Here is a 24949-nt window from a genome sequence, read left to right as displayed (position 1 = left end):
CCCCACTCAGCTCAACACTACCTCTAATATGCAGCTTTTCCTGATCCCCTCAAATGTTGGCCTCCTACCCTGCAAACTGCCTCATCTAAAACTACTTTCTATTTATTCTAGATATACTTATTGTCCCTCTGTTAGAATGTAAGCTAACTTCAAATAGGTACCCTTCCATTCCCTGTTTTTATATCCCCCGTGGCTAGTACAATATCTCTCACATAGTAGGCACTCAATAAATATTGGTCGATTTAAAGAAATATTAGATTGAAATGCATCTGTATTCTTGACCTAAAATTGTATACTCTGGAAATTTGCTAGTAGTTTGTGAAATGTATAAGTAGTAATATGCCGCTAATGATATTGTTGTTCGATTTTTTTAACGATTTAACATTTTATTTTTATTTTAAGGAGGTAAGAGAGTTCTATATTTACAATGATAATTCGCTGGACAAGTGGAAAAGGCCTGTAGTGATTGAAAAACTTCAGGTACTGAAAATAAAATTTTGTTAGCATTTTATAAATATTATAAAACCAATAGTGATGGTAGTCTTAAGCAAATATAACTTTAAATATATTTATATTTAAATAAGCTTCATCATTACATATGTATTTGTAAAATATATACATATCACATAGAATTTATTAATAGTTGAAGAATCAGTGATTTCCTTGCTGTGAGTACTCTCCTCTGCTGCAGATTGACAGCTTTTTTACACTTTTGTAGACCTTCTGATGCATCCCTGGGTCTTCCTGAAAGTGTTCTGGCTTGTTTGCACCTGAAGAGTTTGTACTCTGCCGGAATAGCCCTTGAGGGCCCAGGTTCATGACCATGTCACACTGAGGCATCAGATGCAGTCATTCATGGAAGGCCTACTTCCACCTTAGCAGAAGACATTGATTTCAGACATTGACTGATTTCAGTAAAAAAAGAAAAGAAAACCAATGTAGAGAATCAGTGGGCTAGATGGAGAAGGTGCCAGAAGACGGAGGATCCAGCTATAGTAACAGCAGAGCAGAGAAGGCAGAATTCGTAGCTGGACGGCTGGGTCCTTCAAAGTTCCTCTGGGTTTTCTGCATTTTGATGTGACAAATGAGCAAAGTTTCTGTAACATCAAAAAGTTCATAAACCAACTGCAAATGTCTGCATACAGTGAAAACCAAGATAAAGCAACAGTGGTGTTGTTTTTAAGGGAATGGAATCTAGAAGGTCAGAGAGAATTTTTTAAAAATCTTTTGAGAAAAAGAATCTTTTGAACTTTTAGTTAAATATAGGATAGTATACTTTGAAGCAAGTGCTGGCACAAACATAAGCAATACAGTTGTGAACTTGATTGTGAAACAAATGTTCCAGTGGTCACAGCTCTGTTAAGTAACTAAATAAGGAAAAAGAAAGAGTCGATACATTCCTGAAAATAAGTGAATTTCAATGAGTCAGACACGCCATTGTATTTTATATCCTCCACTAAAATCTTACTCCAATGTATGGGTATGTGTTTATGTATAATGAATTATCTATGTGTGCATATGTACATAGGGCAGCTGGGTGGTCCCCGAGTCAGGAAGGCCTGGGTTCAGATCTGTCCTCAGATACTTCCTAGTTGTGCAACCCTGGGCAAGTCACTTAACTCTGCCTCAGTTTCCTCATCTGTAAAATGAGCTGTGGAAGGAAATGGCAAATCACTCCAGTATCTTTGCAAAGAAAACCCCGGATGGGGTCACAAAGAGTCTGACATGACTGAAACGAATGAACAACACATACACCCATATAAATACTTGCATATCACTGTGCATGTCTGTATATATATTCACACACATATATGTTGATAATATCTCCAATTACCTTTTGGAAAAGAAAACTAAAAAATCAATTCTCTAATACACAGACCAAGTTATACAGTGTCCAGTCTTTAGTATGTGATAAATAGTCTTAGCAGCTACAGAAAGGAAACAAAATAACATAGTAATAACATAATCAACAACCCTTACTCTACCAGGTGTACCTGTATTATGAATAAAGCAGGGCAAGTGGAAGCATGGCCATTTGCAGGTCCTTGCAAATTATTGTAATTTGAACTTCCTCTTTTGTATTTTCAATAAAAATAAATGTAAGAAGTGGAGCAGTATAATTCACAGTGCTTTGCATAGTCATGCATGGATGTGTGAGGGAGGTCTGGTTTTTTTTTTAACTATGATTCACTGGGACATGCTAAAATGAGCAAATTCAGTTTTTAAAATCGCATCCAGAGCAGTTAGAGAAGAGCTTATAAGCACAGCAGACAAGGTGATGAAATTCCTCTTGTATTTTAACAACAGTCTCCATTCGCAAAAAGTCAGAGCAGTTGCCTTTGAATACTGCAGAATATAATGAATGGATATTCATTAGTACCCAGAAGATTTTTAAAGTTTCATAAATAAAACATCTTTTCAGGATGACATATTTCTTGGGGTAGGGACATGAATTTAAGTAAAGTGGTAAAGTGGATAGAGCACTGGCCCTGGAGTCAGGAGAACCTGAGTTCAAATTCAGCCTCAGACATTTGCCACTTACTAGCTGTGTAACCCTGGGCAAGTCACTTAACTCCAATTGCCTTGCCAAAAAAAAAAAAAAGGAAAGAATGGTCAAGGCAAATTTTAAAGATATCTGTTCACCACTTTGACAGGAAATGGCCAAAGCCGAGGGGCTCTGGAACCTCTTTCTGCCAGCAGTCAGTGGCCTCAGCCAGGTGGATTATGCTTTGATTGCCGAAGAAACAGGAAAATGCTTTTTGGCTCCAGAAGTTTTCAACTGCCAAGCACCAGGTTATAAAATTATTTCATACATGTAGCTTTATCTGCTATTCTAAGCCAGGGGTGGGTAACCTGCAGCCTTAAGGCCACGTGTGGTTTTCTAGGTCCTAAAGTGTGACCTTTTGACTGACCAAAAAGCTGTAAGGCCGTATGTCACCCACTCCTATTCTAAGCAGTGTTTTTAAATGACATCTTAAGTGATGGAGAGGATATTTCAGAGTCTTGGAGACATGAGGATTTTCCCTTTTTACGGTATTAAGTCAACCCCAAACCTGCCTGCAGTTGTAGTCATCTTGCAGGTCTTTGGTAAGGGCAAAGACATTCACTTCCCATTTAATTACTCTGTAGCTAAATTGTCGTGCCCATTCAGACTGTGGGGGTTAAGGTGAGTAACCACCAAAAGTCTGTGAACAACGTTGGGCTGTGGTTGAAGGGTTGGGCAGGGATATCTATGGATGGCATCATGGGAAGTACAAAGAGTTCTGTTAGTGCTGTAGTGCTCCTGTACAGCAATAATACTCAAACTTTTTGTTCTCAGGACCTACTTATACTCTTGAAAATTCCTGAGGACCCCCCAAAGAGCTTTTATGTAGGGTTTTTCTAGTAGTTCTTTGCAGTATTAGAAATTAAAACATTTCAGTATTGTTAGGACAATAGTTTTGACTTTGGGGACTCAAGGGTCCCCAGACCACAGTTTGTTGTTTATGCTTCAGCATGAATGGAGATCCCTTGGTATGTGATAATGAGGTGAAATTGCAGACCTCAATGGAGGCCTCTTTTATCCTGCTTTAATCTGCACATCGTTTTGTGGCATCCTGGAGAAGGCGCTCCTCATGTAAATGTCAGGGGTCACTAGGGCATTTATATCCGTAGTAGGTCATATAACCTGTGTTTGGCTAGCATGCCAGAGCTGTCTGGTGGCTCAGTGGATAGAGCACTGAGCTTCAGACCAGGAAAACTCATCTTCCTAAGTTCAAATTCAGCATCAGACACTTATTAGCTGTGTCATTTAACCCTCTTTGCTTCAGTTTCCTCACCTCTAAAATGAGCTGGAGAAGAAAATGGCAAATCACTCCAGTATTTCTGTCAAGAAAACCCCAAATGGGGTTACAAAGATTCAGGCATGACTGAAACAACTCAGCAACAATGTTCTGAAATTGGTCTAGGAGGTGTACTGAATTACATTAAAATATAGTCAGCAACTTTTGAAAGTATTTGAAGACTTCCTAAATAGATTAACAACACCAAATATCCTAAGGAGGAAGGGAGATGTTTTCTTTATCTAAAAGTTCCTTTGGCCTTCAGCTTTGGCGCAGTGTGTTCTCGACAAAAGTTCTTGAAGCATTTCCAAGTGAAATACCGAAATGAATGTACTCTATATTGAGTGTTTGGGGAGATTTAAACATTTTTCTAAAATGTTAATTAACTCCAACTCAGAATGCCTAACTAATTCCTAAAAATTTTAAAAGTAGTGCTAGAGATCATATGAAGTCTTTGACTGATAAATTATTCTTCATCTTTACATTCATGCAGTAAGCATTAAGGGCCTACCATTTGCAAAGCATGAATTATTTCCTGTCTTTCCTCATTGTTGACAATGTGGACAATCTTCTCTAGATCACAGACTCTTAGGTATAGAACAGACCTTGGGAATTAGCCCAGTACAGGCATTTCATTTTATATGGGAGGAGAAAGGCCCAGAAAAGGTGAAGTGACTTGATCAATGTCATCTAGCAAATTAGAGGGAAAAGAAGGATGAGAATCCAGTCTCTTGACTCCTGCAGACCACTGGGCTTCCTACTTGTTGTTTAAAGATTACTGGCTTACTAAGAACAGGCTGTCTTTTAGTTTGATGTGCTATAGACTGAAGGCTTATGGAACTACCGTGTCTAGCCTTCTTTAGTATTTTTATCTCCTCATTATTTTTATTATTATGCCCTGTCTTAATCCAAGAATGATAGGTGCTTTATCTAATTCTGTACTGCATTTGAACTATAGTTGAGTATATTTAATAGAAAATATAGTTTAATCAGCTTTATCATTTGTCCTAGACCTAGACTATATATTTTCCCCTCTAGCAAAGCAACATGTTAGACAAATGTATTAACCTGATGAAAATTCTGTGCATGTTAGTATCCTTAAGTGATGCCCTTAGATTTGATTTGATTAATGGTGTCACTAATTGAACATATAATATTCATGTACTGAAAGTATAGATGCTAATCTAAATTATTTTAAATTATTTGGTAACCATATTTATGGTCATGTTAGTAAGAAGTTACACCCCAAATCCTTATGCTGAAATTAGGATCAGGACCTAGAGAATGAAGAATGAGTGTTTTTGTAAAGTATGATATCATTGAGGACCATAATAAAGCATTATAATACTTTGTTCTGCAACATGAATTAATTAATGAAGTAGATTTTTTTATATGATGATGAGACTTCATTAATTAAAAATATGTATTCATTGAGTGCCTACTAGAATCATATAGAATTTTAGGGTTGGCATTTATCTATGCCAACCTTTTTGCTTTGAAGGAATCTCTTCTACGGAGTACATGAAGGCACAGTACTGTAAGGAGCACAGTGAGAGAGACAAAGTCATAGTCCTTCCCATCAAGACACAGCAGGAGGGAATAAGCATGTATGGAAGTCACTACAAAAGAAAGCAGAAAGTGGGTACCCCGTGCATGGTACAGATAGTAAGTGTCATTTGAAAGAGAAATCCTTTCTGCCTTGGGTGATCAGGAAAGGCTCCAAGATATGAAGTGGCTCTTGAACTGGGCCTTGAAAGACAGGTAGGATTCTGATAGGTATTAACAGAGAGAGAGAGGGGTGTGTGTGTGTGTGTGTGTGTGTGTGTGTGTGTGTGTGTGTGAGGAGTCTATGGGTGGGATTGGGAGTGGCATACTGAGAGGGGAGGGCAAGCATGGCAGGTGTAGAAAACAGCATAAACAAAGATTCTAAGATAGGAATGCACAGGGCATGTTTAAACAGTGGCATTGGTTGGAACAGGATTTGTGTGTGTCTCATTGTACTCTGAGATCTTTTTTCAGTAGTAATACTAGGATTGTACTCTCGTATTTGCAGTTCAATAATTTAGTTTAAAGGTACAGTCTTTGCCCCTGAAACTTTTTTCCTCAATGAGAATCTAATCACCTGGAGTCAGACTCTATGTCTTGGGCCTCATAAGAGTCATGCTCTAAACTGGCCAAGACCGGCTTAAATTAACTTGAATAAAAACACAATGAATTTTTATAGATATGTGTGTGTGGGGGGGGGGTTGTGTATGTATGTACACACACACACACACACACACACAACTAGGATTTCAATAGGCTCAATCATCCTGTAAGCTTAAACTGTTGTTGCCATATGGTCTAAGATCATTATTTGTGACTTAATGGGTTTTTAAATAATTATATAAAGCTGCTAGTTTCAAACTTGGTAAAATTCTGGCACAAAAATGTACTTCTTTTCAATTCATAGACACAGGAAATATGGAGGTACTTCACTTATATGGAAGTGAAGAACAGAAGAAACAGTGGCTTGAACCTCTTCTTCAAGGAGAAATTAAATCTTGCTTCTGCATGACAGGTAACCTGTCCATCCCTGGCTTCTCTGCTGACTTCCAGTCCCACAGCTCCAGCTGCTCATTGTCTTAGCCTCAAAACCTTCCCCTCTTCCTAACTTCCCTATTACTACTGTTGAGTGCTGCTGCCATCTTCCCAGGCACCCAGGTTCACTCTCACCTCCCCTCCTACCAAATCTGCTGCCACCATCTGTCAGTTTTACCTTCATCATACCTTTCCCACGTACCCCCTTCTCCTCTGACCCTGCCAGTCTGTGCTAAAGGCCCTCATCACCCCATGCACGGACGATAGCAGTGGCCTCCTGTTCATCATCTCCCTGCCTCAATTCTCTCCTGCTCCAATCCATCCTCCACTCAGCTGTCAAAGTGATCGTCGTGAAATGCAAGCCTGACTATGTCACCCCCATACACAGTAAACCCCAATGGTTCTATATAACCTCCAAGATCAGATATAAAATTTTCTGTTTGGCATTCAAGTCCTTCATAACCTGGCCCCTTCCTATCTTTCCAGTGTACACGACCCATGTACCCTAAGATCCAGTGATTCTGCTGTCTTTGCTGTTGCTTGCACAGACTCTCCATTTCCTGACTCCAGGCATTTTCAATGACTGTCCCCAGTTACTGCAATGGTCTGGCTCCTCATCTCAGCCTCCTGGCTTCCTGCAGGTCCCAGCTAAAATCTCACCTTCTATGGGATTCCTTTCCTGATCTCCCTTGATTTCTCTCTTTGGATCATTTCCAATTTATATTAGTTATAGAGTGCTTCTGCATAGTTGCTTGCATGTTGTCTCCCCCAAATAGCGTGTTCCCTAATAGCAGAGACTGGCTTTTGCCTGTGTGCGTGTCCTTAGCACTTAGCACATTGCCTTACATAAACTAGGCCTTTCCAGAATGTTTGCCGACTGACCTTTCTGAAGCTCTTGGATTCTTCACTCTAGAACAGGTTAAAGGAAATTGTTACTGGTGACTAGAAAGAGATCATATGGCATTGATGGCAAATGTGTGGATCCAAGACCTCCTCACCCACTTTGCCCATCCACTAATAGATAATTAATTTAAAAAATAATCTTGTTCTTTTAAAGACTTTGCTTCAGTAAATTGATTCTCTGGCAAAGTCACATTTCCTAGTTGATAACTACCCAGCCACACAAGGGGTGACTGTAGCGAGAAAACCAAGAGATGACCTTCGCCTTCTTGTGGCTGTCTTTCTTTTTCTCATTTGTATCCTCAGTACACAAGGTAGATATTAGTTTATTGAGTTGAGTTGAAAAAAACTTTGTGACTTTGACTCCCATTCCTCACGTTGTTCTTCATGGACGTTGCTTGGGGTTTTCTCCTGGTAGACTGATTGTCTTGATGCTAAAAGCACAACACAGTTCTCAAAATGTTTAGCTTTTTCATGAGCCAGTAGAAATGGAACTTTGATCAAGGCTAAACATCTGGTCGAAATTATAATGGCATGTTTAAAAAATGTCTAACGAAATATTTTATCTAAGAATATTGGACCCCATTTGTGCATGGGAAGAAGTGGTTTTTAAAAGCTTTCCAAAAAGCAGTTTTATAGTTTCATATTTGAATTTAGAATTAAAACTCATATCTATGTTGGCTATTTGTTTTCACATACAGTTGTACAGTTTTAGGTATAAAAATAATTTTTTATAATTTTTTCTATAAGGTTCAGATTTTCATTTCATATGTAAATTATATAAGCCTTTTCCTTAGAAAAACCAGTTTTCCTCTTAATTCAGTAACCTACTCTGTGAATATTTCTTTATAGTGTTAGGCACTGTGGGAAATATAAGAAGATGTCAATCAGGTTAGGTAGATACATATAAAGTAATTGAATAACCCATTTATAGAACATGTTAACAACTATAAATGAATACAATACAAGCTGGTTGTATAGAATACAAGTACTGAGATGATAGTGGGGGAAGACAGTCTGCAGCTGAGAGTCAGTCAAGGAAGACTTACCAGAGGCATTGAGTTTGGGCAAGTTTTGCAGGATAGGAGGAGTGTGAAAAAATGAAGTATTACAGAAGAAGGGAATGAAATGTGCGAGTGTCAGAAGAGAATTAGTCGCCAAATTAACAGAAAGAAATGAACTATAGACCCGAGGGGACTCTGGATCCAGATTTCTGACATCACTTCAATGAAGGACAGCAACTTTTTTGTCTTATTTTGACAAATGAAAAAGCTTCTTGCCAAGTCTCTTAATTAGCAAAGACACTTGAAATAAAACTCAGGACTATGGAGCCTACAGGCCGCTGAAATACTGAACTTCCCCTCTTTCTCCCAGCGGTGATAGTTTCCTATGTTTATTTAAATTTACCTTTTGGTTCCTTTCAGAGCCTGACGTTGCCTCTAGTGATGCTACTAATATTGAATGTACCATTGAACGAGATGGCGATGACTATGTCATCAACGGCAGGAAGTGGTGGAGCAGCGGTGAGTACGCCCCATCGTGCCTGGGACACAACTGCGGCGTGGCAAGCATAGAGGACTTCCAGCAGGGAAATAAGGCAGATCACTGTTGGAAGAAACGAAATCCAATTTTAAAAACTTAAGCAGAATTTCAGTTACTTTAACTCTACTTTTGAAGTATTTTCATAATTTTCAAAACATTATTTGTGGACGGTTCTTAAGGGTTTATTTTTCTCTTCTAATTTTTAAGTGTGAGTGGAGATTTGACAAGAAGTATCTTAATTAAATGATACTCATTTTCCCAGTAGAAATACCTGTTTCATCAAATGACATCATTAATGCTTGTAATCAAAGAACCAATGCATACTCACCATAATTTAATTTTATTCAGAATGTAGAATGGTTACCATATCTTTGTGTTTTGGCAATATTTGCATTATGTGAAAGTTGTTGTTCACATGATTTGTATGAATCACGGGGTGTTGTTTTTCAAGATAAGGTGCGGTATGTAGATTGACTTGGCTTGATTAAAATGATTTATTTTTGTGCATGTTTTTATTCCTGTAAAAAGCTAGTCTTTGTGTGAGATAAACATTAGACAGTGATAAGAAATTATACAGTCAGCAGTCAGTAGTGGTCTTGGCTAAACTAATGAGCCTTTTAGGAAGTGATAAAAACTAGAATTTAGTTCATTATAAGCTGAGGACTTTCTCCAGTTTGTAATGATAAATTCAACATTTACCAAGAGAGCTGAAGGATCATCGAAAGGCTATCCCAGGGGAAAAAGTATATTCTGAAATCTGACCAAAAAAAGTTTTTGAAGCCTGAAAAACATATTTGCACTCTTTTTAGTTAGTTATTATCTTTACTGAGAGTATATTTTAAAAAAAAAACCACTTATAAAGCAGGAGACATTTTGATTTTAGAACTATTTAAGATTATATAGTATAAGCATATTTTACTAATTTTGAAAAAGATATGTTAAGTTACGGAAAGTTAAAAGTATCTTATAAATGTATCTTCATGTTAGTCCCATTATGGTCTGAGGCCCTATTAGTGTTGCCAGTATATTTTATTTTATTTTTTGTGATATGAAATCTTTTATACCATTTTGTATTTTTTTTTTAATTTGTTGATAGATTTTTGATGCTATATTTTATTTTATTTTTATTTTTTCCACTTAACAGTGTTTTGTTTTTTCCAATTGCAGGTAAGGATAGTTTTCAACATTCACTTTTATAAGATTTTTGAGTTCCGAATTTTTTCTCCCTCTCTCTTCCCCTTCCCTCTAAAACAGCAAGCAGTCTAATAGAGGTCGTTCATGTACAGTCCTGTTAAACATACTTCCACATTAGTCATGATGTGAAAGAAGAATCCAAACAAAAGAGAAAAACCACAAAAAAGAAAAAACAAACAAAAGTGAAAATAGTCTGCTTCAATCTGAGTTCAGACTCCATAGTTCTTTCTCAGGATGTAGACAGCAGTTTCCATGTTGACACATTTTTTGAGACTCTGTGGTACAGTGGAAAGCCCATGGAATATGGAGTCACAGCACTGACATTCAAATACTGGTTCTTTCCACTCACTCCTGTGTGACCTTGGGCAAGTCTCCAACCCTCTCTGGGCTTAGCTCCTTCTTCTTTAAAATGATGGGTCCCCAAGATCCCCAAGAGGATCTCCAAGGTCCTTTCAGCCCCTTATCTGTTTTCCTGTGATACTACAAAAACTTCTTAACAATCCCTCAAAACAGTTTATTGTTGAGAAAAGGCAGGTTATGTTCTTGAACCTTGACAGTGTGGTACTAGCATTTTGTTGTCTCTCCTTGTTGATCTTACTTACGTTGCTGTGCTCATCATATATATTGTCATTTGGGGCTCGCTTTCTTCATTGCATCTTACTTCATAAAATCTTCAGTCTTTCTCCAAATTCTTCATATTCATCATTCCTCAGTGAACAGTGTTATTCTGTTACATTCTTGTATTTTATTACATCGATTTATTCTGCCATTTTCCAGTCCACTGGGCACAAATTTTGTTTCTGGCTTTTTGTTATCGAAAATATTATTACTCTAAATTTTTTCTGAGTGTGCTAGGTCTTTTCTTGTGATTAATAACCTCCTTGGGATATAACCCCAGTAGTGGAATAGCTACTATGTCAGAGGGAGTGAAAAATGCATTAAATTTTCTTGTATGATTCAGAATTGTTTTCCAGACTGGTTAAACCAGTTCACAATTCAAATGACAATTAGCATGCCTCCCTTCCCATACCCTCTCTTAGAATCATTATTCAGCCTCTCTGCTAGTTTGATGGGCATAAGGTAATGAATGCCTCACAGACATTTTAATTTACATTTTCCTGCTTATTAATTTTGAACATTTTTTATTTGGTTATGAATAGTTTGCAATTCTTTTGAAAACATATTCTTTGACCACTTGTCTTTTGAAAGAATAGCTTATTTGTATCAGTACTCTATAAATTTTAATGTTAGGCTATTTTCAGATATGTTTAATGCAAACATTTTCCCTAATCCATTATCTTTTCGTTCTGTTTATATTGATCTTATTTGTGCAAAAAGAAAAAAAAGCCCTTTAATTTTATGTACTTGAAATAAACTATTTTATCTTTTATGTTCTCTTCTTTGTGTTACAGATTTCCTCTCTCTTTAATTGAGAAAATTATAGTTTGCATCTGTTTTTTAGTGTTGTTACTTTTTATATTTAGATTATTTGTCCACTGGGGATTTATTGTGATTCAGGGTGTAAGATATTGGTTTAATCTTTCCTGTTTTCCTAACAGTTATTAAAGAGACCCTCCCTAAACAGTTTTCTGAGGGGAGGTTTACTGAACACTAGATTTCTTTGCACATTTTATTTCTAAATCTTACTTCTTTACTCTATTTTTTAAATGAATTTTTGTTGATATCTTTTGTTTTTATATCACTTATATTTCCCAATATTATCCTTTCCTCTTCCCTGTAATAAAAATAAAAGAATGAAAAAAAACGATTTAACAAAACCAACACACTGAAAAAGGCTGAATTATCTGGAGTGTTCTGTACCCATAAGTTCTCTACCTTTGTAAAAAAGGGAGAGATGTTCTTTCTCATAGGTCTTTCTTTGGGCCAGTCTTGGTGCTCATAATTTCATAGCATTGTTTCAATTAGTTTTTTTTTCACTTTTATTGTTGTAGTAGTCATTGCGTGTGTTGTCCTCCTGGTTCTGCTTACTTCATTTTACATTAATTTATGTAGGTCTTTGCATGATTAGTAATCTTGACAATTTTCATTCCTTATAGCATATGAACTGTGTTTGTTACCATAGCTGGTTCAGCCATTCCCCAATCAGTGGGCATCTAATTCATTTCCAGCTTTTGTTATTCCAAAAAGTGCTGCTATGAATACTGTGAATATGGGACCTTTGTCAGTGACTAGCACCAAATAATTTTGAGGATTGTGCTTCCCCCCTCTCCCTGCCACCTGAGTTTAAAGTCTGGAAGTGTTATTCCTTCTTCATCCTTACCTTTCTCATTATTTCCTGTTGATAGTCTAGATTTTTTGTTCCTACAAATGGATCTTATTATTTTATCTAACTCCATAAAGCAATCCCCTTGGTAGACATAGCACTGAATCTGTAAATTAATTTAGGCTTTTTAAAAATTATTTTTGTTACACCAAATAGTTCAGTATGAACACAAAATATCCCTCTAGTTATCTTAACTTCATTAAGCTCTTTTTATTTTCTTTAAAAAGCACTGAAGTACTATAGAGTACATTGACTCCTAGGTATTTTATATATTTTGTGGTTATTTTCCATTGTTATGTAATAAGATTGTAGATATTTTATGTTATTACATTGCTTTGGTACATTGACTCCAATATATTTTATATATTTTAAAGTCATTCTGAATAAAATCCATTAACCTATTTTTCTGTATTTTATCCAGTACCAAATAGTTTTAATAATTAATACTGGTTAATATAATAACATCAAGTAACACTATTAGAAACAGTCATCTTGCCAAGAACTCCACATGGCCATCAGTGAATTAAAAAAAAGAAGATTTTTATTTATCGTTCTCTAGCAAGAGACCGGGTGACCCATAAGGAGACACCCCTATCAGACAATTACAAAACTTTTTATACCTTATCATGATTTGCATTTCCCTCCCCTGTTCCCCATTGGCTAGGTACTTCAGGATTCACAGCCTATCCCAAAACACCTAAACACCCCCCCAACATGGGTCTCACCCCTGATTACATTTCACATTTCAGCCCCTCCTTTCATACTCATTTTCTTTATAGTGTATTTAGTAAAGGAATGACAAGCCATAAATACTTTTAATCTCAACCTAGAACGTCTACATCACTCAGATTTTATGATCTCCATAGTATTAGAAAGGAATTTTCTCAATTGCTAAGAGAGTTGAACCCAGGATGTCTGTGTTAACATAAGAAAAGTCCCACTATTTAAGTTAGAGCTGTGGAATAAAGCTGTCCTCCAGCCTTTGAGGTTGTTGACATGAGAGACAATTCCTGGGTTTACTCCGCTGATAAGCAGGTGCCCACACCTGACGAGTGAAATGTTAATCAACATCCCCACTATTTTCCCTATAATCAATTTACTTCCCTACGTTCACCGCAAGTAAACAATAAGTAAAATACTTTCTGGCATGTATGAATCCTTAGGTTTCGTAAATCATATATTACAAGATTTCTGTGGAAACAAAAGTTTTAATCATCCCTTACAAACTCCAAATCCTCTGCCCTATTTTTTTCATTATGCCCTTTGATAGTCTTAACCTTTTATTACTCCAAATGAATTTTTTATATGTGTGTATGCATATATATATATGTATGCATGTGTATCTACCACCAAACCATAGTCATTGACTATCTCTGCTAGCACTTAGTTCTTCATTCATTTTTGTAATGACTGTTTTGTAGTCGTGTTTGGTTCTACTGTATGTATCTTTGGAGTTCTCAGGTACTTAATTCATATGGCTATTTTTACTCCAAATGAATTTTATTATTATTTTATGTCATGCTATACAATATCCTTTAGGTAATTTGGTTGTTATAGCACTAAATCTGTAATTTGGAATATGTGTGTTCAGACTTTTAGACATTACATGTGAAGCTTACAGTCATTTTTCATTTTCCTTAAATGATCTAGAGAAACTTAGAGATGGCAAAATGAAGCTTATTGTAGGTCAGATTAAAGCTACTTCTCCCCAGCTCTTTGTTTATGAACGTACAGAACAGTTGGAACTCTAGAAGATTATGGCTGAACCAGTAAGTTGATCCCCAATATTCCCCCACTTCAGTTTGCTGCAGTTTTTTCTAAAATGTATTTTCAATAAAATCGAAAGCTAGCAAAGTAATTTGCCTTAGTTTTTGAGATTAAAAATGGTTACTGTACCAGAAAACACACACACACACACACACACACACTCAGACACATATATACTAAGTATAACTAAGTATATGTACTAAGTGTAACACACACACATACATACACACACACACACACACACACACACACTCTCTCTCTCTCTCTCTCTCTCTCTCTCACACACACACACACACACACACACACACACACTTAGTTTTGATACTTAGTATCTATAGAAAGTGTAACTAAGTATACATATTAACTGTAACTAAGTATGCATACTAAGTGTAAACTAAGTATCTGTACTTAGTATCTGTATTGTACCAAGTGTATCTATACATACTAAGAATAGCTATACCAACCATACATAAATGTGTATATACATATATGAGTTTATATGTGTATGTGTGTATGTAAATATATGTACCCATAAATGATTTTTCCGGATTTATTTTGTATTTTGTTTTTTGTACTACTTTATTGAAGGTATTGTCTAGCTAAATTTTTTCAGTAATTCTCTCAGGTCAATAGAGTATTGGGCTGGAGGCAGAAAGACCGGAGTTCAGATGCAGCCTCAGACATTCACTGACTTTGTAACCATGGACAAACTTAACCTCTGTTTGCCTCAATTTTCTCAGCTGTAAAAAGGGTTAACAGCATCTACCTCCTAGGATTATTGTGAGAATCAAATCAGATATTTTCTGTTAAAAAAAAATGCTTTGCACAATACCTGGCACACAGTTGGTGCTATCTATGTAAATGCTTGCTCCCTCTCCACCACCACCCCCCCACCTCAGTAAACCATCATATCAGGTACTTAGAATTTGTTTGTTTTTTTTTCTTTACCTATGGTTATTCTTTCACTGTCCTTTTCTTTTCTTACAGCATTTTTTAGCACTTCATCAAATTATCATGGAAATAGTGAGCATTCTTTCTTAATCCTTTATTTTATTGGGAAAGCTTCTTATGTTTCTACTTGACAAACTAGTTCTTGGTTTTAGATAGGTGCTCTTGATTATGTTAAGGAAAGATCCTTTTAGTTCCATTCTTTTTTTTTTTAGTTTTTTTTTTTTAATATAAAATAAGTACTGCATTAAAGGCCTTTTCTGTATCCTGTGTGATTTTATAATTTTTGGTATTATGATTTTAGCTTTCCTAATTTTAACTATCCTTGCATTCCTCCAACCTAATCATAACAAATAATCGTGTGGATATATTACTATAGCCTCTTTATTAATAAATTTCCTAATAAATTTCATAGATTTACAAAAATTTTATTAATGATATTTGCCTATATTGTCTTTCTCTGTGTTATCTCTTCCTGATGGATGTCAGAACCATGTTTTTCTCATAGAAGGAAGTTGGTAAGATACCTTCTTTCTGTACTTATAAACAGTTTATGTGATATAGAAATTATTAGTTGATTACATCCTTGATAGAAATCATTTATAAGTCTATCCTTCCCTTAGGTAGTTACTTATGACTTAATTAATTTTGCTTTTTGATGGTGTTGTTTATATTGTCTGTTTCCTGTTTTGTTAACTTGAAAGGTTTTTGGTCAAAATTAGGTATAGTAGTTTCTGGTTTCTATTTCTTGTGAGTCCTCCTGATTTTTGTTTTTGATCATTTAATTTTTCTCTCTTTGGCAAATTAAATAATAGTTTATTAATTTTATTGATTTAATAAAAACTTCATTTTATGATTCAATAGTGTTTTTGTTTTGTTTCTTCTTTGATTTTAAAGATTTCATCTTTTGTATTTGCAGCATTAATTTTTCTAGGTTTGGTTACATGTTTAATTTATTATCTTTATCTTTTGAGCAATCAAAATTTTTCTACTTTAGCCTCATCTGTAACATTTTAAAAAATTGTCGCAATATCATTGTCTTTAATGTAATTATTTTTTGTTTTTGTGATTTGTTCTTTGAATATATTCAGTATTTGGGATAACATTGTTTTGTCTTTATTTAGTAATATATAAGTTCAGTTAGTATGCTGACGTTATGCTCTATAAGGAATTTAACATTTCTGCCTTTGTGCATTGATGAATCCTTTGTATTCTAACATATAATCATCTTTTGCTAATATACCATATTATGCAAAAATTATGTATGTTCTTTAAGTTTAATGTTGAGTAGTTACAAAAGAGCTGTCATATCTAATATTTCATTCAAATCTTTAATTTCTTGCTTATCTTTCCATTAGATATCTAAGTAAGAATGAGAAATATTTAGCATCTACAACTATTTTCCATACTATGTAGGTATTACTGTAATTTAGTTAGCTTTTACTTAAAGCATTTAGGCACTTTATCATTTGGTGTATAATATTTAACATTTATATTTTCATTATCTATAGTATATTTAAGTATCATATGGTTTCCCTATATAACCTTATTTGGTTTTTTTGTTTGTTTTGTTTTTGGTTTTTTTTTTGGAGGGGGAAGGCAGGGCAATTGGGATTAAGTGACTTGCCCAAGGTCACACAGCTATTAAGAGTGTCAAGTGTCTGAGGCTGGATTTGAACTCAGGTCCTCCTGACTCCAGGGCCGGTGCTCTACTCACTGTGCCACCTAGCTGCCCCAAGTTATTTGTTTTAAAAATACTTCCTTATCTGAGTTCATGATTTCCACTACTGTTATTTCAGATTCAAATGAGAAATAATATTTCAGCTCTTCATTTTACTCTTGTATGAATATTTGTGTTTTAAGAGTATTTCTTACATATAGCAAACCACTGAGGTTTGTTTTCTGATTCATTCTTCCACTCTTTTCTGCTTTATGAATAAGTCCGTCCCATTCACATTTTTGGTTATGATTGTTAAGCTTGTTTTTTTTCCCTGCATCAAATCTTTTTATAATGTTTCTTCCTGGAAAAGTCTGTCCTTAAGAGCTGGGAACGATCAGATCCCAACACGCTCTTTTCCTCTTCCCTTCCCAGTCCAGACCCAAATCTCTAGTCTGTCCCTGCTCTCCTTTTAGCTATAATTTATTTTTAGCTTGAGACAGTCCCCTTCCTGTTTACACCCTTTTGCACAGACGGTTGTCTTCCCTTTCTTTATTACGGACCAGGCTTCCACTCACTTTAAATTATTCTACTAGTGTAATTTCTTTTTTTTAAAGTTCAAAAAAATTGCTTTCTTTCCTTTTCACTTATTTTTTCATTTTTAAACCCCTTTCCCCAAATTAAAAAAATGCAAATACAATCCTCATAACAAAAAGAGTATAACCAAGCAAAATAAATATACACGTTCGTCATTCCAAAAATGTACAGATCATTCTGCACTTGAGTTCATCATTCTTCTTTCAGGAGGTGGGTAGCATCAGGTTCTCTGGAATTATGTTTGGTCATTGTGTTAATCAGTTATTGAATCTTTCCAAATAGTTTTTCATTACAGTGTTGTTATTATTGCGTAAATTTGCTGTATATGTTTTTCATGTTCTCTTGTTTCTGCTTACTTCATTATACATCAGTTCATACAAGTCTTCACAGGTTTCTCCTAAACATCTCTTTTATAATTTCTTATGGCACAATAATATTTCATTATATTCATACACCATTATTTGTTCAGCCATCCTTCAGTTGATGGGCGTCCTCTTTGTTTCCAGTTTTTTACTATAACAAGAAGAGCTGCTATAAATATTTGTGAACATATGAGTCTTAAACTCTTTCTGTTCTCTTTGTGTTGTAAAAGCCCAATATTGGTATTGCTAGGGTAAAAAGTATGTACAATTTAGTGATTTGGGGGACATAATTCCAAAATACCTCCCAGAATGAATGGACCATTTCACTACCCTACCAACAGTGGAGCGGTATATCTGCCTTCCCACAGCCCTCTCAATAATTCACAATTTCCTTTTTGTCAGCTTTACCAATCATATAGGTATGAGATGTTTTAATGTGCATTTCTCTATTAGTAATTTGAAGTTTTTTTATGTGTCTTTTGATAGCTTGAAATTCTTTCTTGAAAGAATTGCCTTTTTATATCTGTTGACTATTATGTATTGAGGAATAGCTCATTTTCTTATATCTTGAAATTAGTACTTTATGTTTCTTGGATATCAGGCCTTTATCCTAGAAATGAGTGGCATTTTTTTTATCTCAGTTAACTGTTTCCCTTCTATTTTAATCACAATGATTTTGTTTGTGTAAGTACTTTCCTCATCTGGATATGAGCTCTTGCCGTATTCATAGCTATAAAAAGTATTTTCTTCTTTGCTACTCTCATTCTTTTATTATGTGACCTTTTACGTATATATTATATCTATTTGGAATTTATTTTGGTCAAATAGTGAGTCCTTCCACCAAGAGCTACAGTTTTTAGGTTTATCAGATGTTATTACTATGTTTGTTGCTTCTGTATATGGTATATGTTTTGTAATTAATCTATTCCACAGAGTGACTTTTCTATGTTCAAGCCATTACCAAATGGTTTGGATGCTTACTGCATGAGAGTATGGTTTGAGATCTTGGCTCTCTTCCTTCCTACTTTTTCTTCATTATTTTCCTTGAGAATTTTGACTTTTTCTCTTTCCAATTTAATTTTTTATTATTTTCTAGCTCTATAAAATCTATAATTAATAGATTTAGACAAAGTTCATAAAAAAAGTAAAGGACCTAAAAAGAACTTTAGCAAAATTAGATATGATTGATCTCTGGTTTATTTAATGGGAAAAGGAATATACATAATCTCAGTTCTGCATGGCACATTTACAAAAATTAACCAGTTTCGGTGTATAATAACCTCAAAAATGTGGGAAAACAGAAATATTTAAAATATTCTTTAGGGATCACACTATAAAAAAATTATGTAGGCCCTAAAGGAAGCATTAAAAATGATTTGGTGACTAAACAACTTAATCTAAAGAATTCACAGGTCAAAGAATTAAAGACAATATTAAGTTTCATCAAAATAATAAGAGAACATAACAAAACCGTTAGGAATCTCTCAAAACAATTCTAAGTAGAAAATTTAAATACTTAAAAAATTTAACAATAGAAAATCTATACACTTTCAACAATAAATAAGAGAAAGACTACATCAGTGAAATGGGTATGAAACAAACCAATCAAAAAAAACTCAAGGAAAACACCACTACCTCCTCCCCCAAAACCCCCAAACAGATATGGTGAACCATCAAAGAAAAAATTTTTAAATCATTCAACTGGTAAATCAAGAAGCTATTTTTCCTTCTGCCTGTGCATAGCATTTTTTACTTTTAACATACAAGCTCTAGATTTGGTCCATAATGTTCCTGGGAATTTTCATTTGGGGGTTTCTTTCAGGAGGTGACTGGTTCTAATAGGTCTGGGTGGTTTTCATTTATCCTGAATTTCTTTTGTCGTGGTTTTTAGTCTAATTGTTCTTAGAGAGTTGTGATCTGTTTTCTAGGTGAGTTGTTTTTATTAGGAGATGCCTTATATTTTCTTCTTTTTAAAATTCTTTTCACTTTGTTTTGACATTTCTTGTTATCTCCTGGAGTCATTTATTTCTGTTTGGTCTATTCTCATTTCCAGAGGGTCTGTCACTTGTATAAAATTTCATCTCTTCTACTAAACTGTTCACTCTTTTTCCAGTTCTTTCTTCTAGAGTTTTAATTTACTTTGTACATATTCTGTTTATTTCTTGTTTCATCCCTTCTAGAAATTTTAATAGAGCTTGTGGGCAATTATACTTCTGTTTGAAGTTCTGCCTGTAGTCACTGTAAACTTAGTCTCTTCCTCTAGACTTGTACAGTGAAAGTCCCTGGATGCCTTTTTCTTTTTGTCATAAATGTTTTCTTCTGTTTATTCATATTTCATGCTTTCCTTCCTAAATTAGGATTTTTTGTCATGGCTAGAGTCTGACTGCTTCTGTACACTTGTACGAGATGGTGGGCCCACTGCCTGGTTCCCCTCACACCCATGCCAGCAGGTCCCAGGTTCACCTGCATCCTCTTTGTACAGAGTGCTGAGTTTTTCAAGGCTCTCAGGGGCAGGTAATTTCTGTAGCTACAAACTTTCAGCACCTAATATAATGTAGAGTAATCCTCTAAATAGAAGGTTTGCCTTTTTTCTGACTCCCTTCCTAGTCCATGCTTCTTGGGTGCTTAACCACCCAGGCTGTGGATTCATCACTATAGCACTGAGGTCTTCTGGCCCTGTGGGACAGTGCCTGATGGACTGACCTGGGTCTTCCTGGCTTAAGCTGTCAGAGGCCATGGGAGCTGGAAGGCTTCCCAGCTCTATGTTTGCCTCTCCTCAGGGGCCTCTGGCTAGCCTCCCCTCAGTGCCTGCTCTCTTCTCAGTGGTCCCTTCTGCCAACCGTTGGTTTTACCTCTAATTGTGCTACCTGCTACTCTCGGTTTCTGTAGCTGGATAAATTAGTGTTTACCTTTTTTATTTTCTTGAGGGTTTTTTTTTTTTGATTGGTTGGTTGGTTGGTTTTTTTGTAGTGAGTAAATTCACCTTTTTGATGTAATGGCTAGATGAAGGTATCGTAGTTTTTCTCTTTATTTGATAATCAGTTAGTGCTCTTTTGTCTTTTCTGGAATACGTCTAAGATTTTTATTTTTGACCAAAGAGATCTCACATGTTTTTCCACTGTTGTTCTCTTTTGACTTTGCTGTAATAACCATTTTCGAACACTATCTCCTCTGTTCTTTTTGTAGGTGTCTCCTGCTTGGCCAGGGTCTTCCAACTTCTGTTCTAAGCCACTCATTCTCATTTTGAGTTTTTCGCTGAGGGCTCTAATTTCCCTCTTTATCTATTCCCTTGATTGTTTTACTAGGCCTTCCAACGATTCTTAAGAGTTGTCATGTATGCTGTAGCCCTCTTTCTGTGATTTTATTTATTACAGATTATTCTCTACCTTCAGAGATTTCTCTTAGCATTCTCTTACCCTGTGCTGTGTCTTTTATTGCTTAGGAGTTTTCTTTGCTTGTTCATTTCCCAGGTCTCTGCTGGTTTCCTTTCTTCCTCCTGTAGTTGTTATTGTTTTAATTCATTTAGTGCACTGCTAGATTTTTTGAGGTCACAAGGGGGAACGTGGCTTATATTTCTATGCTGTGTTTTTGCTGCAAGATGCAAAACTGTCTTGTCTAGATATATGTCTTAGTGTCCCACACTGAAATTTGAGTCTGATAAATACAGATATGTTCTCCCATATTAGAATACATTGAGCAGCATCATGCCACCCCAGTGAACAAAGAAAACAGCCTGTCTGCTAGATACTAAAAGTACTTGTTGTCTCCATGTGTCCGTCGGAATCAAAGGGAATGTCTTCTGGATTTTGTCTCTGTCTCCTCCAGTAGCCATATTTCTTCACCATTTTGGTAATGTGCATTTTAAAAGAAGATCCCATAAAAGCATACAGGATTGGATTGAGACAGCTATGAAAAAGGGCCAAGCTTTTTGTGATTTGCATGGCCACATCCATACGCTTACTCATTTCACAGTCAATAATCAGCGAATAGATGATGTCGATGGCTTGCCAGAACCTGACGATGTTATATGGCAGCTGAGTGACAATGAAAACAACCACTACCGCCAGTAGGACCTGGAGGGGCCGATATTTCTTCAGGTTGGGTATCTTGACAAGTGCCCTCGCGGTCAGAGAATAGCAAACTGCCATTATGAGAAAGGGTAAGACAAAACCTATGCAAATTTCCAGAATCTGAATCGATGCCTTAATTGTTGTTCCTATGTGGTGTGAAAATGTAGGCAGGCATCTCTTCTTGTCATTCACTGTATTAAAAACTAGTTGAGGTACACTCAGCAATATTGCAATGAGCCAGACGCTGACACAGATGATCCAGCACGGTCTTCCAACTCGTTGATGACCTGGAGCTTTAGTTATTGCACAGTACCTGTCCATGCTGATGCAGGCCAGAAACTGCATTCCAGAGACAAAGTTTATGGTGAATAAGGCTGAAGTCAGTTTGCACATTGGTATCCCTAGTACCCAACCACGCACTGCGTTCACCGCCCAAAATGGCAAGGTGATGAGCAGAAGCAAATCGGCCACTGCTAGATTTATGATATACACGTCAGTCTTGGTTTTCTGTTTCTTGTAGTAGGCGTAGATAGCCACCACTGTGGAATTTCCTGCAATTCCGGCAATAAAAGCCACTGCGTAGAAGGCAGGCAGGAATACCTTGGCAAAATTTCTGACCTCCTCTTTGACACAGAGCGTTTCATACTGACTATAATCCTGAGTGCCATTTACTTCATTTTCCTCATAATAGTAATCTGTGGACTGATTGTGTTCCAGATCCATGCTTGCAGTCTAGAAGGTAGATACAATAGTGGGGCATGTTACTAGTCTGTTAGAGTACTATGCAAAAGAAAACCTGTTTTCATTTCATATAATTTTCATTCCTTGTGAGAAAATAGGCTTTTGATCTTTTCATAATCAATAAATAGTGGATAGATGATGTCTGTGGCTTGCCAGCACTTGACTAGCAACATTCCTTGGAATGAAATGACTTTTTTTAGTGGCCTTAACTTCAGTCAAACCCATGTTAGATGTGTATCCACAGAAACAATTATTTAGTACTTTTCTTCCTTTTTGAGGACTGTCAGAAGGATTGGAAATATACCTTAATTTGCAGTGGGGAGGTGGAATGAATATGTTGTTGATTTTTCTTACTGTTCAAACATTAAGCAAAAGTATGAGAGAATTTTATTTAAGAAAAGAACTCTGACAACTGAGCCAGCTCCAGTAGAGTCCATTCACCCACACAAATTAAGAAATATCACAGAAACTCTTATAAAATCCTCCCACCACCACCAGTAAGGTTGTAGTTTTGACAGATGAATTCAAAGTAACCATGTAAAATGAGGTGCAAAAGGTTAGTTAAATTCGTCTCTCAGCAACCAGACTAAAAAAAAAGCATATGAGTCATTTTTGCAGAATTACATATCTCTCGTATTTTGAGATCTGTTTAGGACGTATTAGCACCTCTTAAAATCTATTTGGCTGGATACTTCTCTCCCAACAACAAGCTATTATAAACATGCTTGACCATTAGGAACTATGCTGTCCTTAACAAAAATTATAGTAGCTTTCAAAGATTTGATTTTTAAAAAAGGAATGGTCATGTTCTCCCATGGATTTTTTTCTCTGTCAATTTTTAGATAATAACCCTATGTAATTTAGAATGGAAGCACAGTTCCAAAGTAATGGGCACAGGTATCTGAATTTTTTTCTCTTTCAAAAGAAAAGTCTCACATTTGTCCTACTATTTTAAATATGGAAGGTGGGGTACAATAGAGCTTCTAGGAGGGAGGAGATGCTGTATACATAGAAACTACTTTTGTTATGCAATCCCCAGGTATTAATGTATGTAACTATTTTACCCTTAAATTCATTGAAAAAGTTACTTATCTGCTTCTTCTTCATCTTTTCCTAGTGCATTATTTGGCAACACTTAAAAAAATTAATATTAATTGCTTCAGTTCAAAGAAATCTTAAAGGAAAACACAGCTACATCACAAAAGAAACAGTTTTCTTCCTAAAAGCATGAAGGCAAGACTGGAAAGTATAAAGAGAAGGATATTCTGTGGCAGATGTGGCTTAGAAAAATCACTGCAACTGTAGAATAAAATAATTTAGAACAGTGGCATGTTTTTTTTTGCCTTCCTAATAAAAGAGAATAGCTTATTTTGGGAATTCTTTGTATGTAATACTACTTCACTGTAAAACAGAAGAATGATATTTTTGTTCTGCCACTGATCTTTATGAAACTTTATTTTAAAGTTGAAGAAAGAATTATTTTTACGAATGACACTATGTTTGGACTGTGTCCCTTTAAATCCCTTGGCAAAGTCATCCCCTATAGATATGTAAATAAAACTATCTGTAGGCTTTAAACGTGCATCTCAGAGTTGGAATGAGTAAGAAATAACTGACCTGTTCCAGAGAGCCACAGAGCAGGGGCTTGTGCAGAGGGAGTGAAGTCTAATGTCATCTCAGCCTAATTCATTCCAGTTTTGTTCTCAGTCTGACACCACGCCTCTAGGTTTCCCAGCCAAGTGAGCCTTCATTTACATTTAAATTTTTGCTTCTAATTATCTTCCAGGAAACTAACTTCAGGAGAACTTGCGACACATTTTGTTTGAGTGTTACATGTTAATATACATCCCAAGTGCCTGAGTTTTCTGGGAAATGGATTTGAAAGAAAACCATCTCATTTGAAAAAATACAAATCTTGTCATTATACCCATTGCTGCCAAAAATACAAGAAAGTAGCCACAGATGTAACTGAAAGACCAAAATAGAAATTCACTCAAGGGCATCGGTGCGGATGAAATTACCTAGCCTTTAACATTTAATGGTATTTTTCTCTTTTACAAGGAATCGTCATTCTTTACCTCTGAAGTAGTTGTCTGATGCCTGATAAAAGGAAATAGTTGCAATTAGGAGCAAACTTTCAAAAAAAGCTATTTTTGTATCTGACACTAAATCTTAAAGAGTTATGAGATAGAGTTAATATTTTGGTTTTTATCGTATCCTTCAGATTCTGTCTCTTTCTGGCTGTACCAAGCAGCAAGCATTTATAAAGCACCTCCCATGTCTCAGACACTGTGCTAGGCACTGGGGATACAGATACAAAGAAATGAAACAGTACCTTCTCTAGGAGACAAGTGCAAACACAAGGCTCTTCAGAACAAATATAAAAATAATAATACAGTTAAATATGAAGTAGATAAATACAAGGTAGTGTAGAAGGGAGGATACCAGCAGTTGGAAAGGGATCGAGAAAGGCTTCTCATAAAACA

General features: G+C 35.7%; 2 protein-coding genes across 4 annotated transcripts in view; one reads left to right on the top strand and one right to left on the bottom strand.

Annotated features, from left to right (window-relative positions):
• The window catches only part of ACAD11 (acyl-CoA dehydrogenase family member 11), a 91020-nt gene that overhangs the window by 40186 nt on the left and 25885 nt on the right, over positions 1 to 24949 (top strand). The window contains exons 10-13 of the mRNA XM_036759942.1: positions 403 to 480; positions 2655 to 2793; positions 6274 to 6381; positions 8726 to 8824. Of these exons, the coding sequence (XP_036615837.1) occupies positions 403 to 480; positions 2655 to 2793; positions 6274 to 6381; positions 8726 to 8824 (424 nt within the window). The remainder of the gene's footprint in view (positions 1 to 402; positions 481 to 2654; positions 2794 to 6273; positions 6382 to 8725; positions 8825 to 24949) is intronic.
• On the bottom strand, positions 608 to 24163 carry ACKR4 (atypical chemokine receptor 4). Of its 3 annotated transcripts, none has more exons than XR_005010478.1 (3): positions 24081 to 24163; positions 8709 to 8906; positions 608 to 1097 (listed from the first exon to the last, which is right to left on the bottom strand). XR_005010478.1 is itself a non-coding variant. In XM_036759944.1 (2 exons), exon 2 carries the CDS (start codon positions 22443 to 22445, stop codon positions 21393 to 21395), a length of 1053 nt encoding a protein of 350 aa, XP_036615839.1. In that variant the 5' UTR covers positions 22446 to 22454; positions 24081 to 24163; the 3' UTR covers positions 18832 to 21392. The 3 variants fall into 3 exon arrangements, 1 of the variants encoding a protein (XP_036615839.1); XR_005010479.1 differs by having other exon boundaries at positions 608 to 1065; XM_036759944.1 differs by lacking the exons at positions 608 to 1097; positions 8709 to 8906 and adding an exon at positions 18832 to 22454.

This window comes from Trichosurus vulpecula, chromosome 5, assembly GCF_011100635.1.
Source record: "Trichosurus vulpecula isolate mTriVul1 chromosome 5, mTriVul1.pri, whole genome shotgun sequence".
Taxonomy (NCBI): Eukaryota; Metazoa; Chordata; class Mammalia; order Diprotodontia; family Phalangeridae; genus Trichosurus; species Trichosurus vulpecula.
The sequence above is the reverse complement of the archived record's forward strand: the minus strand, read 5'-3'. Positions and strand labels throughout refer to the sequence as shown.

Bases quoted from the DNA above. Each gene is read 5' to 3' on its own strand.
- ACKR4 (XM_036759944.1), bottom strand. From the start codon at position 22,445: ATGGATCTGGAACACAATCAGTCCACAGATTACTATTATGAGGAAAAT.